The sequence below is a fragment of the Athene cunicularia genome, assembly GCF_003259725.1.
Source record: "Athene cunicularia isolate RWA chromosome 1 unlocalized genomic scaffold, athCun1 chr1_part1, whole genome shotgun sequence".
Classification (NCBI taxonomy): domain Eukaryota; kingdom Metazoa; phylum Chordata; class Aves; order Strigiformes; family Strigidae; genus Athene; species Athene cunicularia.
In genome coordinates, this window is record NW_020799091.1 from 54,771,977 (window position 1) to 54,793,342 (window position 21,366).

Sequence of the window (21,366 nt, forward strand, 5' to 3'; positions counted from 1 at the left end):
GCCTCCGCTGGCCGCCTGGGCTCCGCGCTGCCCTTCCTGCTCGTGCTCCTCGACCTGCAGTACCAGGGTGAGGGCCGGGGGAGGTGCCCGCGTCTCCAGGGGCCGACCTCACCGTGGTGGCGGGGCAGCCCCCGCGGGATGTCCTGAGAGGGCAGTGTTGCTGGAAGAGGTGTGAGGCAGAAGGAGGTGCAGAACTGCCACCTCATCAAGGCTGTGGCGAAACGTGTGTAATGAGGGCACCGTCATTGCTTGCAACTTGTTTGGCTCTCTCCGAATTCCTGGCGGTGCTGGCTAAGGTAGATTGATGGGTGCTGCGCTTTCCTTGGCTTGCTGGTAGGATGCCAACTAGTGTGAGGTCTTGAAAACGTCGTAGTGTCCTCGAGTGCAACTCTGTGACAGCATTGGGCAGTTCCGTAGTGGCCAGTTGAATTTCTCACTTTTGTATGTATTTTGTGCGGTTCCCAAGTTCAAAAGCTTTTTCAGTGGCCCTCCTCAGTCACAGATAATATTATTAATATCAGGCCTGCAAATTTGCTGAGGCGTTTGACAGTGATGTTGAAGTTTTCTATGTTTCTGTCTTCTTGTGCATTATTTTGTTTTTGTTTTTTCTCTCACCATTAGTATTTGAAGTTCAGCAAAGTAGTTTATCAGAACTTTGTGCAGACTATTTACTTTCAGAGTACGCTGTCAGCAACACCTGTATGCTCAAACTTCTATTCACAGGCTCCTGTTAAATTTATAACTTGTTTATACAATTGTGCATATAGTCAGAGTTTCATCTGAGAAATGTTCTTTAACTGGCAGTGGTAGACTGAAGTAGAACTGAAATTGTCAATAGTCAGAATAAGTCTGTAGATTTAAGACTGACCTGGGTTTGATATCAGTAATTCAGTTGATATACTGAACTAATTAATACTTCAGCTGTTCGAGTGGCAACAGAAGCATACTGTGGCAAAGATGTTCTGTAGTATAAGACAACATATTGGGGTGTTGAATTGCTTTTTTTTGATGTGTGTTCTGGTAGTGTTAGAGGAAAAATAGTAACTGTGGTCAAAGTATACTTTTTTGTTTTTTTTCCCCCCTAAGATTGTGGTAGTGATGCTCCTGCTAAAGATTCTTTATTTGGAGTTGCTAATTTATTTCAAATATATGATTTAATGGCTGTGTGGACTTAGTAAAGCCCCATTTCCTAATTTGGGGTATATTTTTATTCAGTTAAAGGTGTAGAGTAATAGAATGAAATGTGATGGTTTTGGATCTTACTTAATGAATTTACTAACCTCTTGGTTTATTTTCCAGAGTATGCAGTCAGGGAATTTAGGAAGGTTACATTATTTAAGTATCTGGATTTTTTTCCCCCCCAGTATTACTTTGAACTTAGAGGTGTTCATATTCACATTTAAATTTGCATCTTGCTGTCTTGATTATAGAAGTCTGCCTTGGGCCATCTGATTCATGAATCAGTGGAATGGTCAGTCTGTATTAGCTTTTCATCTTACAGCTGATATGTGAATACTAATTTTTATCTGGCTGGTAAATGAGTTCAGTAAAAAGGTTTTTGAACGCTTGGTGATGTGTCAGGTGGCTGTTCAGCCTTTACTATGGTGTTTCCTGAATTCCACCTCTTCAAGTACCTCAACTTGTGCTGAATAAGCTCCTATTTGACACAAATCACCTCTTGGGAAGATCCATCCTTCATGGCTGTTTGTCCACACTGTTCCTCTTTCCCCTCTCCTTCCTAGTAGTAAAAGAAAGGAATTGTAGTAAGAGGAAGAAGAAACAGGCTTTGAGTATACAGAACTCAGTTCATTACTGTCAGACCACCAGGTTTAAGTGTTTCTCTCACTCCCACCCCCTATGCTGTATGTTTCTGTGCTGGGTTTGAGAGGTTTTTTTACTCACCCTGAATAGCAGAGGATACTTGGGGGGGTAGGGGGGTGGCTTTTTGATTTGCCGATATTAGCTCTATTTACCAACTGTCTTTGTAAACGGAGGGAGTAAAAACTTGCTGGATGGGAGTTACACATGGCTCAACTGGATGCTTTGAGGGTCCTTGTGAGCATTTTTGTATTGCTTCTGAAACTGCTTGTCCACTTCTTTGTTCAGTGTTGTCCTTGACAGACACACTTGCAAACACACGTAAAAGCAAAGCCCAAGCCTGTTTAAAAATAACAGCAAACTTAAGACTTACTACGTTAAACACAGGGTCATTCTGATCAAAAAATGCCCCAAAAGCAGGATCTCCCACTCAAATGACAAGACAATATTCAAGCTCTCTTAGGCAACAACAAAACAAAATTAGATCATTGTAATGAAGACTAGTGACATGCATGTTTCTTCTTTGTCTTTCAAACAATTCTGTTTCTGGTACACAGTTGAAACTAATTCTGTTTATTTTCATAGTCCTGTTGCCCAGCTTGGGGACAAGATTTAAAAAAAAAAAAAAAGCAGGTGGAAATTCTACAGGGGGGGAAAAAGAGGAATGTGTAGACAACTGTAAAATCTTGAAACTGTTTTCAAGTTGGAAGGCTTCTTTAAGCTTTTTATACTGTGGATATGGCTGATTATATGAGAATGTAGTTGAAGTTTGTATACCAAGGTACCCACATATTAGTACCAATTATTCTAATAAAACAGAAGTCCTACCGGGAACTTATAATTAATTTGAAGTGAGTGTATTTAACTGGAAAAACAGGTTAGCTGCACCTGCTTATCTTTCCTGTGCCTTCTGACTGGCTTCCTTTGAGTCCTCAGGGTTTGTAGCAGTTCTTATCTAGGAGTAGTTTGGGGTGGTTTTATTTGTTTGGGGGGGGTTGGGTATTTTTTTCACTCTTCCATTCTTGCATCAGTGCAGGGACTACAGACTCTGAATTTATCAAGAATATCTGATGTGATTTGACAGCTGGGGCTCTTGTGTGTGGTTTTCCGAGGTCATTGGTGAATAGGTAACAATTAGGCAGGCTTTAGACATAATATTCAAATTAAAATACTTTGAAGTTTTAAAAATAAATAGTATGTGTACATATCCCTTGTATAAATTTAGTTTCTTGCTGGAGCATACAAAGCTGCTTCAGCTGTGGTGCTGGGCCTTTGGTATCGAGCTCACTGATGGCTGTCTATCTGTTGGAAACAGCACAGCTCTGTGGGGTGTTTTGTTTGTTTGTTGTTTGTTTGTTTTTCAGTTGAACTTAAGTCCTTATGTTCATTCCCAGACCAGAGAGGGAATAGGTACCAAATAGGTTACATAGAATTTGAGTCCTCAAATTCTTCTGCCTATGTTAACAGTTTTTACATGTCTACTGTGGGGTGGTTTATTTAGAGCAATTGTTCGCTTACAGCTAGAAAATCAAAAAGCAATAGATAAACAGCCCAACTATCAGGTCAGTGTACTGGCTTGTGCTCCCAAGTAGTTATGGTAAGTGTCACTTCATCATGGTTACACTGACTGTATAGACTGCTGGAGATTCCCACTTTGGTTTATGATGTTCAGCGACTTGTAGTGCCAAGTTTCAATGCATGTCTAGTATAATTAGTCTTGTTCTGCAGGGAACCTACAGTCTTTCAGATTGCCTTATTTCTCTGTGTTGATTTTGCATTTGTTTCTTACCTGTTTACTATCAATGGTCACCTTTTAAATTTCCTTTATTATTTTCAGTATTTTAAGATAAAAAGATGGCTCTCCTGCCTAAAGTATTATGTAACTGTACTTAACATAACGTGTATGTAAGACACTGAATTGTATAGATGTTTCTTACTGTGGAAAATCTATTCTTGGAGCTTTCCTGGTGTGACTGACTGTGAAACAAGGGCACTCCTTCAGATGCTTGAGACCGTGAAAATTGAATGCCATGTTTAGGTGGATGGAAGGTTTCATCAGAGAGTAGTTTACAGCCTACTTCTAGGATACTGCTCCAAACTGACAAGTTTTGAAAGATTTCAAATACTAATAGGTGGGGAGAGACAGGAGGGATGAAGGTTAAGATTTCTTTGTTTCAGCTCATGTTGAATACTTGTCTGTTTATGGTTTAATACCTGATTTTTTGCTAGTATACTTCAAAAGTCAGGGTAATTTGTGGGTTTGTTTTCCAGTTTTGATTTTGATTTTGTTGTGGTGGGCTTTTGATTGTTTTTTTTCCAATGCATGCTTTCTCATTTTAGAAGACATTGGACTACTCAGACTTTATTCTTGCCGTTTTACTTCTTCACTAGCTTAAAGCTTTGATCATCATTTGTCTGATAATTTGACATTCATGTAAAAGCTGCCTTGAAATAGAATACTGTGTGAGAAGAGATTAGTCAAGACTTCTCTACTATTAGTGGAGCTATTTATATTTTATTAAGAGCTATACGTATCTAGAATTTATTTTTAAATGTATCATTTAATAAGATCCCAAATTGACTATATGATAAGAAACTACTATTTTAACTTAATCTATTTAAACAAACAAACAAAAAAATACTGACTGGAAATTTGGGGCTTATTTTATAAAGTAATTTCCATTAATTTAAAAAAAGGAATTTGTTCTAAAGCAAATAATTGAATTGAAGGCTTTGAATTCAGGAAACTGTATTATTACCAATCTTTTAGCAGATAGAGCTTTTTCCAGTGCATACAGAAGGCATTTTGTTCATTTTATTATGGACAGCTCAATGATTTTCTTATATTGTGGAATTAAAATAATCATTAACTGTATTAAGGAGTAGGAAGGAGAATTAAATTAAAATCCCAGGTGCTTAGAGCTCCTAGTTCTAAGGCCTTGATGGCTTGGTGATCAGAAATTACTGTTCTTTCATTACAAATACTTAGTTTAATTACCTTTCAATGTGAGAAGTTTTGATACCCTTTCCTTCAATCTGAGTAGTGTAATGTTTTTATTCAGACTCTTTAAGAAACAACTTTCATACTAAAGATTAACTCAAGGACCTATCTGAATTAGCTTGATACAAAACCTGAATGAAAGAAACTGATTCCTAGTAATTGTATTTCATTGTTTTCTAATGTAAGGTTATTTTGGGGTTTAATATATTACCTTGCTTAAATTTATGCTTAGAAAATTGTTTATAGTGTGAAACTTTTAATAGTCATAAACTGACAAGTTGCAGTGAAATTCTGTCCTGATTTGAAGAATGCTGGAAGCATTACTAATGAAAAACCTCTGTGGTTGAATTGATGTATGGTACAGCATGTTCTTGCACTCCGCTGCTCACTTCTCAACAGTAGTCTTTCCCTGTTGGTTGAGCAGTAATAATTTATTAGCTTTAAATTAAAACTGATGCCTCAAAAACATACAACTTTAGTATAACTTTCATACTACTGGTTAAAGGAAAAGGGAGTGAGAATTTTGTTTATATCAAAAGTTGTGCTCTGGAAGTAGTTTGCCTTGCAAATAATAAAGATGAGACAGAAATGCAGTAGATGAGAGGCGGATCTGTGAAGTAGTTAACAGTTCTTAGTTGATTCCTAAGTAATCAGTAGGGTCATGAAATTTAACTTAAAGCCTTTTTATGTTTGCTATGTGCTCATTATGAGTGTTTTTCCAGATTCTTTTGAAATTGAAAACCCATACAGAAATGTATTTTGTCAGACTTTTTATAGTTGATGTATAAATCTTGATGTGTAGAAGTATGTTACTACTAAATGTATAGACAGGAATAGAAATGCATATTTGGCACCTTCTCACAATGTGGTGCTTTACAGTGTTTATCGATTTACTTTGACATCCATTTTTAGGACAGTGAAGACACGTTTCATGTTTATTAGGCTGCAGGTTATTTTGATACAGGAAAATGTGGCTTCTTCCTCAACATCAATAACTGTAATCTGTATTGTGTTATCACTGTGCCTTTGGTTTAATCAAACTGGTCATTGTAAACCTTGATATTTTTATTTGTTTGTTTTTCTTTAAGGAGCTGAATGTGGTATAAATGCAGAAGTAGAAAAACAGCTTGAAATGGGAAAGAAGTTATTGGCCGCTGGACAGCTAGCAGATGCTTTGTCTCACTTCCATGCAGCTATAGGTATGTATCTCAGGAAAGTGGCTCTTGCACTGAAATGCCTTTGGGTGGTTTGTGTGTGTTGGTTTTGTTTGTTTGTTTGTTTGTTTTTTTCTATTTTTGTATTTGCTTCATTAAATATCCTACTGTCTTGCAAATTGATTCCGTGAGTCACGGAAATTGGGGCACCTTTATGCAGCAGTTTGGACAGGAGCCAGCAGAGATGCAATAGAATGTTTATGCTTTGATTTCAATAAAAGAAACTCTTAAATTACCTACATGATACATGAATACAAAGTCACTGCTGTTCTGCAAGCTAGCTGTATGAAAGCAATTATAATGAACTGTGGTATCGTTTGATGAGGTATTGCCTGTATCTAATAACATCAAGATTAGGTTTTATCTTTATGAAGTTTTTTGAAGTATATCCTTGAAAGGTTGAATTTATCCATGCTTTCTTCTCTCTAGCACTGTAAAAAATTCAGTGTTTAAAATAGTGTCTTTTTTAAAAATTAATTCTTGAAGTGATTGATACTTCAGTGAAACAGATGCTACAGGTTTGAGATACTGATCTGCCACTGTCTTATACTCAAATAGTGAGTGAGTTCTTGTTTTGGTGTTCTGCATCTTCAACAAACTGTGACATTAAGTGTTTGTTCTATTAATTTTAAAGTAATTTTGCTGGTTAAATTCCTTTAATTGGAGTGTAGAGACAGACAGCACCAGTAAAGAGCAGTGTCCATTAACACTGTAATTTCTCACTTGTGTGGTGTTTTGGGGTTTTCTTAAAGTTGTTGGACTTTATCTTAATGTGTACAAGTGCATCATTTTCTCCACGAGAACAATAATATCAAGTTGTTACACATTAATGTCATCCTATTTAGACTTTCCTACTTACGCCTTCATCTAACTGATATGTAACTGAAATATCTGCTGATTCTGAATTAATATTTTCAGTGAGTTCTCAGATCAACTTCCCTTATATAAAGGGGGGTGGGGTGGGGCAGATCTTCCTCTTTTTATGTGCTAAGGAAGCTTCTCATTGCAGCAAGAGGCGGTCTGTTACTCCTTTTGCCTTGTGTGTTGCTGCCAAAGCACTCCTTCGGAATCTGAGCAGGGTTAGTGTTACAGTATGGTTTACTCCTTTATTATTGGTTGGCAAGCTTTACCTTGGATTTGGTGAAAAGTCCAGTTCAGTCTGTGGTGGTGCAAAGGCAGCAGGGGTGTGAGGTGGGATGGGCAGTGAGGCACCTCCATGGGGTGAAACTCAACTTTTCCAACAGCACTCAAGCACCTAATAGAACTACAGTGTGACCACCTCTGTTGTGACTTTGATGGGATTCTTAGTTGGATGTTGATTGCCTAAACTTTCATCAGATTTCTTTTTCTTAATTTTATTTTGCCTTTTTGAAATTTTAACCACAGTTTGCCTACTGTGTTTGTAAAGGAGGGTAGAGGAAATTTCTCTAATCCCTTTTTTGCCTGTACTGCATTATTTTAGACTGTGAGGTAAATGGATCTTTTTGTCTTGCCTCAGCCAACCAATTTTTTTTTTTCAAACATATAAAATAGAAGCAAGCTACTGTCCATTTCCTCTCTCCAGATTTTCAACTCTTTTTTTCAATCTTGTCAGATTGATGGCTTATGCCTTCTCTCTTAGTAAATGTCAATTACTGTTCATTACTGTTACTGGGGAATTGAGACAAAACTGTATTCTGTCAGAAAGATCATCATATGGTGCTGGAACATGCTTTCTAGGTTAGCTTTTTCCTATCTTTCATCCTTTGTGTATTAATAAAATTCCTTAATTTCAGCTGTTGATTTGTGCCTACTCTACACAGCTGTATGCAGTAGGACTTCCTTTTATTAAAGGTAGTAACATCTGAATTTACTTGATGTCCATAATGCTGACATGCTGGGTGGCATATAGCATGAGAGTTATTAAATTTGGGTGCTGGATGTTGGCATTTCCACAGCCAAGACATGTAGAGAAAAGGTGCATATACATTTTCGAGTGAGAACTGAACTAATGTTTTGGTGATGGAAGTGGCCAGTTAGGAAATTTTGTTACTGATCGTAACATTTTCAGCAATACTATTTGTTCATTTATTTTAAAGCTTAATTTTAACCTGAAATGAGGTGAGGAAGAGAAATACTTGTTTTATTCCTTAGATATAGATGTTCTTGTCTACAAATTCTTGATTGACCATTATGTTTTAGCACAGTAAAAAGTTTACTGTTTTCTACTGCATATGGTTGTTTGGGTGGTCTGAGTTAGCCCTCCTTGAGAGCCCACGGTAACTGTCACATGTTTCTTTGAAATACTGCATAGAGAAGAATATTAAGAAAATTCTTCTTGGTTTCAGAGACTGTTTGGCTCCTGGAAGGGTGTACATATATGTGCTAGCCTATAGAATGTTAAAGTTGCTGGATCTTAGAAGTTTGACAGCCAGACAACATGGAATATGTGAGCCTTGAAATTAGTCTTTGGGTTTTAATAATATATGTGCATTTGTCTACTGTTAAGAGGGGATGTTGGTGCCCGCTTTAATATTAAAGAAAGAAGTTGCTGCTGTTTCAATGGATGGTGTGTTTATGCGTCTGTGACAACATTGGACTAACACATTGGTCACTTGGGGATTATTTGCTTGCATCCTAGATCATGGACAGGGACTGGGATGGAGAATGATGAATTAACATTCTTTCAAATGTAGGCCTGCGCTTGGAGGTAAAGAGTTAATATGTAGTGGCTGTCTTCCTGTACAAAGCTGGACATATTTCACCTTCAGTACTCTTAATTATTTGGCATTTACTGTGTTTTCTGTAATCTTTATTATTAAATAATCAAACTGTGTAGAAAACACTGCTTGGATAATGTTACAAATGTTATGTTTTATCGATAAATACATTTTTTCTAGTGGCTTAAAAGTCAGATAACATATTCTTAGTCATTACAGTTTTTCTGTACCCAAAGTTTCAGTTGCTTTGCAATAGTATTCTGATTATTTTTTGTTCACTTGCAGAGGGAGACTCTGATAACTACATTGCTTATTACAGAAGAGCCACGGTGTACTTGGCCATGGGCAAATCTAAAGCAGCAATTCGTGATTTAAGTAAAGTGGTTGAATTGAAGCAGGACTTCACATCAGTAAGTGTTATTGGAATTGAAAATTGTTCAAGCATAAAACATACTTTGAAGAAGGGTTTTTTTTCAGATTTTGCTAAACAGAAATGGAAAATACATTATCACTCTGAAGGCTTTAAATAGGATAAAATAATAACAATGGTGTATGTGCTTGAACTTGTAACTATACTGAGTACTGTCTAGCCAGTTATTCTGACAACTAATAGTAGTTTTATTAAGTCCCTCATGGATTTGTGCTAAACACTTTCCTTCTCTCACTTGTGGTTATTCTCAGTCACCAAGGCTATGAGATGCCTCTGTTTTTCTTTTGTCTTAATGAGCATTTGATTTGACTCATCTCTTCACTACAAGAACTGTCCTAATCTCACTGTTTCTTCTATGAGATTGTTACAAGTTCTGATTTACTTGCCCTTTTCTCACCACTACATTCTGTATGTGGAGACTGCTTCACTAGTTGGAGACTGATGCTGAAGTCCTCTCCCATCTTATTCTCATCTCCCTTTTCCATGGTCAGGGGCATGTCCTGTATCACTTACAATGAAGGAGAAAATACTCAGTTCATCACTGCATGAAAATACTATTATCATAAATCAAAATCTTCTAAATCATTAACTTGTCTTTTTACGTAGCTTCTATTATTCTGAAAGTTTAGTGGAAGAATTATACGTGGGAAGTGTTTATTTATTCTAATTTCTTAAAATCTTTAAGCAGTTCTAATCAGGAAAGTGGTGTAAGGTAAACACTCACTTTGTGCGACTCTTCAAATGACTTCTTTCCATGAGTTGCAGCTGCTCACAAAAACTGTGACTGTTTTTTGTCTCTCAGTTCTGGTGCAGAGTGATCCTTTACCATCTAAGAGGCCTCAAAAACATTGTCAAATGGAGAAAACAGAATAGATGTTGTAATTTCTGTTTCAGCTTGTTAGCAGTAGTAAATGAAACTTTTTTTTCCCCCCCCTACTGAAGGAAACTGAAGCTTATGTTCATACTTTGCTGAATTCCAATTTGGAAATCAAAAGAAATTATGTTTCATTTCAGGCAAGATTACAGAGAGGACACTTACTGCTCAAGCAAGGAAAATTTGATGAAGCAGAGGATGACTTCAAAAATGTGGTAAGTTGGAGGCCTAAGTTGGAACTACACTGCTTTTAAGACCAGGTTCTGAGCCAAGGTCTCATCTCAGTTCTGATGTTCTAGAGCATATGTGTACATATTACTTGAGTTTGTCTTTCCTGTTCTTTAAAGGTATTGTACCTAAGCTACCTTGTATGAATAAATGACTGATAAAAGTTGCAGTGCAGTGATGAAGGTGAAGGCAGAAGTTGTTGCGTGAACTAGCACAGCACTTTGAAAAGTCTCTTTTGTGTGCCTGGCAGTTGATAATCTCTGCTCGATGATGCCTGTACTAGGGATCAGTCTTGGTTCACAAAGAAATAAGTGACATGGGATTCAGAATACGTAATTGAACCCTGCTTTATATCACTATATTCAGGTCACCCTGGGAAATCACTAGGGGCCTCATGGATCAACCTTTGACGGTTCCTATATCTTTTCACTAACTGCAGAAAGATCCCAGGCTCTTGATTTAGTCACTGGGCTGTTAGAGAATTTCAGTGGCATGCATCTGTGTTTTTCTCACCTGCAGAGGAGTTCTCTATCTTTCATGAATATGTTGACAATACCTTATTCATGATCAGGAATTGCCCAGAGTTTCCATATAAACACAGTTGGATATTACCCACCTAAAACTCACTTGGGTTGTTTATTGTTTGATGGTGATTTTGTGCATTTCAGCCTTATGCTGCAAACATAAACTAATTTAACCCCAGAACAAAATTCCTTAGAATATGTGAAACTCTATTCCCTCTGCACAAAATTTCTGTAAGCTTAATAATAAATAAAATTAGTTCTTCCTCTTGCTTTGAACAGCTTGCATGTCCCTTAGCCAAAATAAATAGAATTTGGAAGTGAAACTGATGGTGTCTTGTTGGCGTTCTTTGAAGAACGTGATGGAGAAAGCAGTTCTGTGTTGCAGATTACAGATGTTTAATGGAAATCTTACTAGTGAGTATGTATGACAAAAACAGAGCAGTTCTACTGTACTCTCTGCAGGGCAGCTGGGAGGAATGGCTCTTGCAGCTATGAATACTGGACAGTCTTTTGTTTGTAGCAAAGCTGCAGTAGCTTATTCTGAAATTCATGTAGCGGTGTCTCCTGGCTGCTGCTGCTTCCTCAATAAGTTTCTTAGGAGTGTGTGGTCTGCAGTTGCATGTCTGATTGCAGTTCAGTGCTGCTGTTTGCAAACGTGGGAGAATGTCATTCAGCTCTGATTAACTGAGGACATAGTTGCTGCAATAGCAATTACGTGATGTCAGTGTTGATTCTGAGTTTGTATATGCATCTTTCTGCAGTTACTGTTTCTTGAAGTATTGTTTAATGCTACACATGGAAATGTTTCTCCAGCCAACTGTCAAGTAGCTTGCCCCTTTTCCAAAGCAGCTGCAAAAATTTATATTGCTGCCTTTGGTCTTTCAGGTAGTTTCAGTCTTCAGTCAAGTTTTAAATCCAGAGTGGAACAAAGCTGATTTTAAAAGATACTATATTGGTCCTGAAACTTGGTTCCAGTTTCCCTGGTTCTGTGAAAAATAGTGCCTGTGTACTTAGAGAATATGGCAAGCAGTATCTTGTGAAAAGCATAGTTTTCAGTTAAGTACAGTATATTCAAGCAAAATAAGCTATTATTAAAGTAATCATTTGTAATAGATCACTTAACTTAATCCACTTCCCCATATAAATAATCCTGTGTACCTTGAATCTTTTAAGTAGAGTACCTATTTATTTGGGAAATTACCCTTGTTTTCTTCTAAATCTTTCAGATAGTCAGTCTGATTATTCTACCAGTTCTCTGTGAGTCTAAAAGATCTAGTATACTCTGGCAGTGTTTGCATTTAATCTCAAGATGAGAGGAAGTCAGTCACAATACTGTGCGATGTGTTAACGTTCTGTGTTTCTCCGGGTTTTTTTTTTTGTTAATGAGGGGAGGAGAGAAGGAAGAAGGCTCTTAGGGATTGAATAGCTTTCTAAATTATTTCAAGACTTTTACATCCAGATGCTGTCTTCGCTACCAGAAGTGATAAGGGCAAGGTAAATAGTAGCCACTAGGAAGCTTTGACTCATTGTAAGTCAGTGGTCAAGAAGCCAAAGGAAGTAGTACCTTGAAATGAAAGTGCCGTCTATTGCTAGGGTAGATACAGCACAAATAAATGACAGTGGGATCTTAATAGCTTTTAGGCTGGAATTTAGTTGTAGATTGGATACCTAAAATTGTGTTTTACATGTGAACAGACTATGTAATCTAGGATTCTGCTTTTTAGCTGAGTAAATGTAGTTAGGATCTGAACAGCCCTCTATCATCTCACTTTCTTGACTGGGTGTCAGCTAACCAGAATGCTTTTGTTCTAGGTAAGCATGTAGCACATCAGCAAACTTTGGTGTCCAAATCTGGAGCTACACTGGAGAAAAGCTTGGGCCATCCTTCATTAGTAGTGCATAGGCTCTAAATCTGCAGTCACTGTAAGTCAGTAGACGTGCAGCAGTCTAGTCATACGTTTGAGTCTGTAGAAGTTGAGTGTCACGGAAAGATGAAGTGGAAATGCGGTATTTAAAAACCAAAATAAAACAAACCTCTGCCCCATCCATCCCCCTTCACTGAAAGGGAATTCGTAATTTGAAGAGAAGTCCACTTCCTTTCCTGTGCAGGGTGTCAGAACATTACCTTGAATAGGTGGTCCTGAGGGTGTCACATGCTTACAGAAATTACTTGTGGGGTGTTAAATGTTGTGGGGTTTTGTTTGGGTTTTTTACCTTCAGTTTTAAGTTTTTTCCTGAGGAAATAGTTATGTAGATGAGATGGGCTTTCTGCTGGTAAAAACCATCCTTTTTGAAGTAGATTGTATGGCCTTGAATGACAGTAGATGTGTAATCGCTTATGTGATTTTGCACAAGACGTTGTTTGGGTCGGGTGTTGACTTCAAGGGAGCAGATCAGATTTTATAATATTCCCCACTTTGGAGCTGGAGAAACCAGGTCAGAGTATAGAAACTAAGGAGAGTAATTTTACTTGGACTACTCAAGGACAGACATGTACAAGTGAGATGGTTTGTAATTCCCTGTATGACACTTGCATTAAGTGTCAGTGTCACCAGTGTTGCTTTCCATGCCTACCAGAACTGCAAGGTGACTGTTGTGGCCAGCAGCCAAATGCCATGCAGCTGCTTGATCCTCCTCCTCAGGGAGTGAGGGAGAAAATTGGAGGGGTACAGGTAAGGAGACTCATAGGTTGAGATAAAAACAATTTAGTAATTGAAATAAAGTAAAATTTTAATGCTAACAGTAGTAGTAATAGAAAATATAAAGGAGTAATGCACAATGGGATTGCTCACCACCTGCTGACGGATGCCCAGCCCATTCCTGGCTAGTCATTCCCTAGAGAAGAGAGAATCCTGAAACTATCCTGGAAGTGAGTCTGAGCTTTCTGATCAACCCCCATCTATCTACTGAGCATGATGCTATATGATATGGAATATTCCACTGGCCAGTTTGGGTCTGTTGCTTTGGCTGTGCTCCCTCCCAGCTTCTTGGGCACTTGTGTACTGGCAGCACATGGGAAGTCGAGAAGGTTTTGATTTCTTAGCAACGACTGAAAACATCAGTACGTTAACAACGTCCTTCTCATATCAAATGTCATACTGAATCCAAAACACAGCACTATTCTAACTACTAAGAAGCAGGGGGGGGGGGGAAAGAGGGGAGCTCTATCCCAGACAAAACCAGGACAGTGACTGATGTAATGAGCTGTCTGTAAAATGCTGTTTTCTGCTAGCATATTCCAGAAGTCTGTCAAATCCCAGTAGAGACTTTGAAAAGTGCTTTTTTTTTTTTCCTTCCTATCTCTCCTCTTAAAGTCATGCTCTTTGAAAGGGATCTCAGCAGTTTAGGAGATGTAGTCATTTTGAAGGGAGAGAAAGAGTAAGAAAAATTCAGCCTGTCTAGATGGAGGGGAGGATCACATGTAAACTTGTTGTGGTTTGAACATGGCCAGCAGCCAAACACTGTGCAGCAGGTCACTTGCCCTCCTCCTGCCTGGTGAATGGGGGAGAGGCCTAGAGGGACACATGGAAAACTTGTAGGTTGAGATAAAAAACCAAAAAAACCCAAACAAACAAACAAAAAAACACAAACCAAACCAAACAAATAAACCCTTCCAGTTTAGTGATTGTATGAAAACAGTAACAGTAATGGAAAGTACAAATGGGTAATGTGATTTCTTACCACCTGTCCACTGATACCTGGCCCACTCCCATCCAGTGATCTTAGAAGAATGAAGATCTTGCCATTGCAAACATGGAAGCAAAAGAGAACCCGCCTCCTTTATATACTGAGCATAATGTCACATGATATGGAATACTCCAGTGGCCAATCCATGCCGAGCACTCTGGCTGTACCTCCTCCCAGCTCAAGAAAAGGTAACTCTGTCCTAGCTGGAATCTGGGTAGGGTGCTCTTACTGCGCTCCCTCCCAGCTGAAGAAAGCTAAATCTTTTCTCAGCTGAAACCAAGACAACTCTAAACCTCTTAAAAGTTACATGATTGCTAAGCAGAGCAGTTTCTCTGAGTGTCAGCTGACATCATCTACCCGGACTTTTGCAAAGCTTTTCATGCTGTCCCACACAACATCCTTGCTTCTAAGTTGAAGAGACGTGGATTTGACAGATGGACCACTCGGTGGATAAGGAATTGGCTGGATGGTCGCACTCCAAAAATTGCAGTCAACAGCTCGATGTCTGAGTGGGGAGCAGTGGTGAGTGGTGTTCCTCAGGGGCCAGTGTTGGGACCAGCGCTGTTTAATGTCTTTGTTGGAGACATGGACAGTGGGATTGAGCAAACCCTCAGCAAGTTTGCTGACAACACAAAATTGTATGGTGTGGTCAACACACTGGAGGGAAGGGATGTGCCATCCAGAGGGGCCTGGAGAGACTGGAGAGGTGGGACCATGGAAATCTCATGAAGTTCAACAAGTCCAAGTGCAAGGTCCTGCACATGGGTCAAGGCAAGTCCAAGCACAAATACAGCGGGGTGATGAGTGGATTGAGAACAGCCCTGTGGAGAAGTACTTGGGAGTAATAGTGGATGGAAAACTGACTATGATCCAGCACTGTGTGCTTGCAGCCCGGAAAGCCAACTGTGTCCTGGGCTGCATCAAGAGAAGAGTGGCCAGCAGGTCGAGGGAGGGGATTCTCCCCCTCTACTCTGCTCTCGTGAGACCCCACCTGGAGTGCTGTGCCCAGCTCTGGGATCCTTAATATAAGAAGACCTGCTCAAGCAGATCCAGAGAAGGGCTACATAAATGGTCAGGGGGCTGGAGCACCTCCTGAGAGAGTTAGGGTTGTTTAGCCTGGAGAAGGCTCCAGGGACACCTTCTAGCAGCCTTCCAGTACTTAAAGGGTGCCTACACGGAAGACGGGGAGGGAAGTTAGCAGTTTTAAACTGAAAGAGAGCAGATTTAGATTAGCTGTAAGGAGGAAATTATTTACTGTGAGGGTGGTGAGACAGTGGCACAGGTTTCCCGGAGAAGCTGTGGCTGCCCCCCTCCCTGGCAGTGTTCAAGGCCAGGCTGGACGGGGCTTTGAGCAACCTGGTCTAGTGGAAGGTGTCCCTGCCCATGGCAGGGGGTTGAACTCAATGATCTTTAGGGTCCATTCAAACTCAAAGCATTCCATGATGTTTCTACCCAATGTGGCATATTGGTACTGGCTGTCTTGTGAGGCAGCGTCCGTATGAGAGCAGCAGTGGGAGTCCCTGACTGGAAAGAATGGGAGTACTCCTTTCAGGAACAGAGCCTCTTGCGACCCCAGCCTTCCTGCTTTATTTTGAGACTGTTGCGGGGTGTGTGTGTGTGTTTCTGCTGTGTCCTTCCCTGTTGGCTGAAATTAATAATGAATTTTGGACAGCGTGCATGATTCTTATGCCTTCACATGTTAAGCAGTACTACATTTCTAGAAACCTCTCCCTTTGGCCAACAGATGTACCAAATGATGAAGTTCCTTACGTGGACCAGATTTTTATTCCTTTCTAGTGATACAGAATCACAAGTCATTAAGCTCTAGCTTTTTCTTTTGCAACTCAGCTACCAGTTTAGAAATCTAGAACCTGGAGGGTAATAAAACATGTCAGCAGTGGAGTCTAATTCTTGTGTTCAGAGTGCGCAGGATGGAATGAGGATTAAGCAGAAATCCTTAGATTACTTTAGAGAGTCATTGATCACAGTATAGGAATAGTATTTATTTCTCTGTTCCAACTTGGGTTGAGTGTTCATATGCTTTAGTATCAAGTTCCTTCTGTTTTGGTTATTAGTTTCTGAATAATAGACGTCAACAGGACAGATCTGTGTGCACATCAACACTTATGTCTAATGCCTCAGTTCATGAATGTCCTGGTATATTTTATCTTTAAGCATGTGGCTTTGAGTGAAAATAAAAGGAATAGTGGTATATTTTGTTTGATGAAAGCCTTCTGAGAAGGTGACAAAAACAATGCAAGTCCTGGTGGCCCTCTGTATATGCATTATAATATTGTCTCTAACCTTGCTTGTGTCCTAGACAAAATGACAAGCATTTGAGTTGCTGCATTCTGTAGAAGGGACAAAAATAGAACAGAGCTACCTAGTCTACTGGAAAGTGTAAAGGACCAAGTTGTTATATTTCTTTTAAATTATCTTTTTTTTTTTTTGACTGACTGTAATGTTCACAGTTGCAGTTTGTTGCAATAAATACTGTAAATGGAGGTGTCCTAAATATGCGATTCTGTCTCCCTTGGAAGCATAAACATTTAAAAGTTGGAAACTGAAGGTGCTGCTTCCAGCTCCACTAGATGTCAGCCAACACCAAGTGGTTGCACACTGTACATCTGCAAATTGTTTCCTCATCTAGCTAAGTCCTCAGATGTTGCAATATACACTGGACAGCAGTTTTTCGTGGTTGGTTTGTATGTAGGTGGAGGAAACCATTTTATGGCACTGTAAATTAATCTAAGTCAGTAGGGAACCTTGGGTCGGTCATTTAAAGCTCTCTTAACCAGATGAAAGTAACATTAGATTGTTTCCACATACATTCCTCTGTGATCATCTGTAGCTTCCTGGGTAAAGAATAAAAGGTATTTAAATATTTCTCTTTTTTCCATCTGTCTGACATCATAGCTGTGTTACCTAATAGATTGCTCTGCCTTGAATATAATACGTTATTCCTTTGTGCAGTTTTCCTAAGTGTGTAGATGTCTTGATCTTAGGTAACACAAACCATGGAGGTTCCTCCAGTTTCTCTCAGAATGTTTTTCAAAAGCCTAGTTGATTTCTTTAACTTGTCTGAGTATTTACCAGTTTGAAAGGCAAGAAAATAAAACAGCTTTAGAATGTGTAGATATATGCCTCTGTTAGTGGGACCACTGTAAGCAAGGTATAGAAACAGTGTGTCTATAACACTTTGGCTTTTTTAATATTTTGGTTTTTAAACAACAGTATTCAAGAGTTTTTCATGTTGCTAGTGTCTGCTTATAATACTAAGATATTCAAATGCTACAGATGAATTGCCTGTGTACCTTGAATCTATGCTCTTTGAGAGTCTGATTTTGAGTTGCTATGGGTGGTTTTTTTTTCTCCTCAAGGTGGCTTTGACTGTTCTTCATTAGAACTCCTGTACTAAATGCCCAACTTTTTCTGGTGTTTTTAATGGGCCATTGCAAAGGAAGATGTACAACTATGTAGCTGGAAAGCAGGACAGGTTGTGGTAAACCACTGAATAAACTTAGCCTTGTTTTGTAACTATGCTTCTGAAAAAAAGATCCTAAAGCGAAGAATTCTTACTAAACTTAATAGGTAGGAGGCACTTCTCTGAGTTCATGATTTCTAGTTCTGTGTTTGGAGATCCCTATTTTAGCATGGTAACAGACAATGTTGTAAAGCTTTGTTAAATAAAATGCATATTGCTGATCTGGAAAGCATAATTGTAAGATACGTGTAGGTGCAACACATTGAAGTATGCTATTTAATTCAGACTGGCACATGGCAAATGCAGGATAACGGCATCCGATGCACACAATACAAATGGATCCTGTGTAGTTTAACAGTGGTCTTGCTTCAGTGTTTTGTCACTGCAGATATACTAGTTCGGCTGTATCAGTGACCTTGTATTCACAGTATTGTTCTGAAGTAGTGCTGCATTGTATTTTTCATGCATTTTTTGTGAGTGTGGCTGGTGTAATTTCTCTGTATGGTTAGAGAGGTCGTATTGACAGACTTGTGAAATAAAATGAAGTATGGCAAGGGGAGTTATGTTGCTTTTTGGAAACCTGTATGAATTGTTTAGCTTGTTAAAATGCTTTTCCCGTCAGAAAACTTCTAAATACTTGATGTTTGACTGCAAACACAAGGCAGTAATTCCCAGGCTGCCTACTTTAAATAGAAATTATCTAAGCACTTTCTACATGCCAAGAAAATGCTGGGTTTCATGAAGCAAACTACTAAGGCCTTTTCCTACTGTCCTGGGTGCGACAGGGTAACATTGCAAAGTTTTGAGTCAAGTCTATGAGATAAAGTTCTGGAAGAAGCCATCTTCCTCACTGAGAATAATGGGGAGAAAGATAGATACATGTGCTGCAAATGCTTTTAAAGCTCAACTGGATGAGTGGGGATGATGATTTAGTTCCCCTTTAATCTTGCTTACTTGGGGTGGAAAAAGTGGGAGGTTTCTTACCCTAGGGTGTGTTTCTCCCCTATATTGAGACTAGGCTATAAAATAAAGCAGTACCTGTAGTAGTAAATCTATGATAGAGAACTACTTACAGTAACAAAGCCATTCCTGTATACAAGCCTTTGTTTTCTGTAAAGGAATTATGTGCGGGTTTGGTGGTGGAGGCTTGGCAGTGAATGAAAGCTGGTGTTAACAGATGGCTAGCTCTTGTTGCTGCAGCTTAAACTGCAACTAATTTAGTGTTCAAATGTAGTAAATCTCGAAGACAGCAAAGGATACTGTGCTGAGAACACGTTTCACCAGTAGCAGTGTGCTTGTCCAGCAGAACTGAGCAGAGCATAGCTTCCGACTTTAAGCTTTGGGGCCACTGGTAAAGCGTGCAGAGGATTGTTAAGCTTGCCTTAGACCTGTATTAAATTCAGCTGAAGGTCTTTTGAATACTTTGCTGCTTTTTTGGAAATCTAGCACACTTAGTACAAGCAGTTATTCTGAGTTGTCACCCCCAAGCTTACTGCTCCACAGGAAAAGGAGAAATAATTGAAGTGTGATTCATTATCAATAGTGATGTGACAATCCCCTGATCACAGGGCAGAAGGACAGAAAAAAATTGGGAAGTAAACCAAAATGAGAGTATCAAACAACTGCATGATGTTTCCAGCTTTTTATTTTCTGGGAGCTGAATGAATAGGCTTCTTTCTCTTTTAGTTAATATTATTTATTAAAACATCATAGTAATACACTAAATTACTTAAGAGCTTTTGAGTGTATATTTCCTCATGCTGTAGCATACAAGTGCTCGATGGCTTTATTTGAATGACAGCTTGAAAAGTTTCCCTTTAACTGGACAGTCATTTAGGATGTTTCACTCAAATGGTCTTTAGTATTGGACATGTCTGTATGATTGTCACATTGCTTTTCATATTCCACTGATGTTTTGCTCCAAATAAATTACAAGAATCATACTGTGCATTGTTACTATTGTGAGATAAGTTTAAAGGGAAGCATGAAGTTCATCTATAGCAAAAGCTCTTAATTTTTAAGAGGAAAATGCTGAAAAATTGAAGAAATTTAGCAATTTCTCCAGCTGGAACTGGAGAGAGTTTTGTAGTCTTAGAACTTTTAAAATTACAGGTGTGCAAATTTTCTTCTACTACAAGCTCCAGATTGGGGACGAAAGGATGCACAATATCAGGGGTTTATAGGCAGAATTTCTGTTCCAACCAGAAGAAAAACTTTGAGACTTACATTAGGAGTCAGCCTATAAAGAAGAAAACTCTTTGATCACATTCCTCTCCTCTTGCTGAAAGACAGTATAAGGGATAAAGGAGAATTTTAAGGTCTATGTACAACTTAATTTTTGCCAGAGTAAAATGGAACAACTGCAAAAGGTTCAAAAAGACTTAAAATGAAGACTCTAAGACAGAGGTGGACCTGTGCATGCTTCTGATGTTGTATTTAGGCTTTTCATATATTTAAATGTTAGAACCAGGGGAAACATTGTTAAAGGAGTTCTGAAGACTGATGTTGAATTACATTAGAGACTTAAGCACAACATATGTGTTTGAAGAACTTATTGATGAGAAAAAGGGAAGAGGCCACTTTGAGGTAAAGGAGGAAAGAAAAAAGTGCTGGATGACTTTGAGGACTCTCACTTCAGTCAATATTCCATGCATTAAATGCAAGGTGGTGCAAATTTTGATTTTTAAAACAAACAAAATTAAAAGTCCTGTTGACCTGTCCCTTCTAAAACTTTTGAAGTTGTTCTGATCAGCAACAGGTGTGAAGCCATCACCTTATTCAGACCACAGGAATCTTACAAATGAGTTCCTGGCTTTGCAAGGGAATGGCTGAGATTCTTCTTGGCCCATGTTTGTCTTCCTGGGTTGTAGCAGAGTTACCTGTGAGGTGGGTTTTTTGGTTGTTTGTTGTTTTTTTTTTTAAATACAAAGCTGCCTCAACAAATGAAGGCAAGTACAATGTAACCCCTTCTACGTGCTCAGAGAGTTTGAGGGAGTATTTGTAGATAAGACTTTAGACTCATTTAAAACTACATATAAAAGAAAGTGCAGAAATTCCCAGATGATCCCAGTTGAGCCTTTCCCCCCGTCTGTAGCATCTTAACTTGCTGCTGTAGCTGCTTCTTTTGGGGAAAATGTAAGAAACACAGCTTTACATGAATACTTTGATGCATGGCATTTTTTGTCATGAATTTATAGATACATATTGTGCTTAAACTGAGATATGTGATTGTTCCATGAGGATATACCTTCTACTGATGCTGAGGAATCCATTGTTTAACTCATCTCTCTGCAGACAGTTATTAACTAGGCTGCAATTGCAAGGTCCGTGACTTCCAATATGGGGGGACAACAACTCTTTTGTATGATGTGTTTAATGGTAAATGATCAAGCATTGGGGGGGGGGGG

General features: G+C 38.8%; 1 protein-coding gene across 1 annotated transcript in view; it reads left to right on the plus strand.

Annotated features, from left to right (window-relative positions):
• Positions 1-3: 3 nt before the first annotated feature.
• DNAJC3 (DnaJ heat shock protein family (Hsp40) member C3) overlaps positions 4-21,366 on the plus strand; it is a gene marked incomplete at its 5' end in the record, with an annotated part of 39,062 nt that continues 17,699 nt past the window's right edge. Inside the window, 4 exons of the mRNA XM_026845629.1 lie at positions 4-67; positions 5,908-6,018; positions 9,018-9,142; positions 10,177-10,251. Coding sequence (XP_026701430.1) covers positions 4-67; positions 5,908-6,018; positions 9,018-9,142; positions 10,177-10,251 — 375 coding nt within the window. The remainder of the gene's footprint in view (positions 68-5,907; positions 6,019-9,017; positions 9,143-10,176; positions 10,252-21,366) is intronic.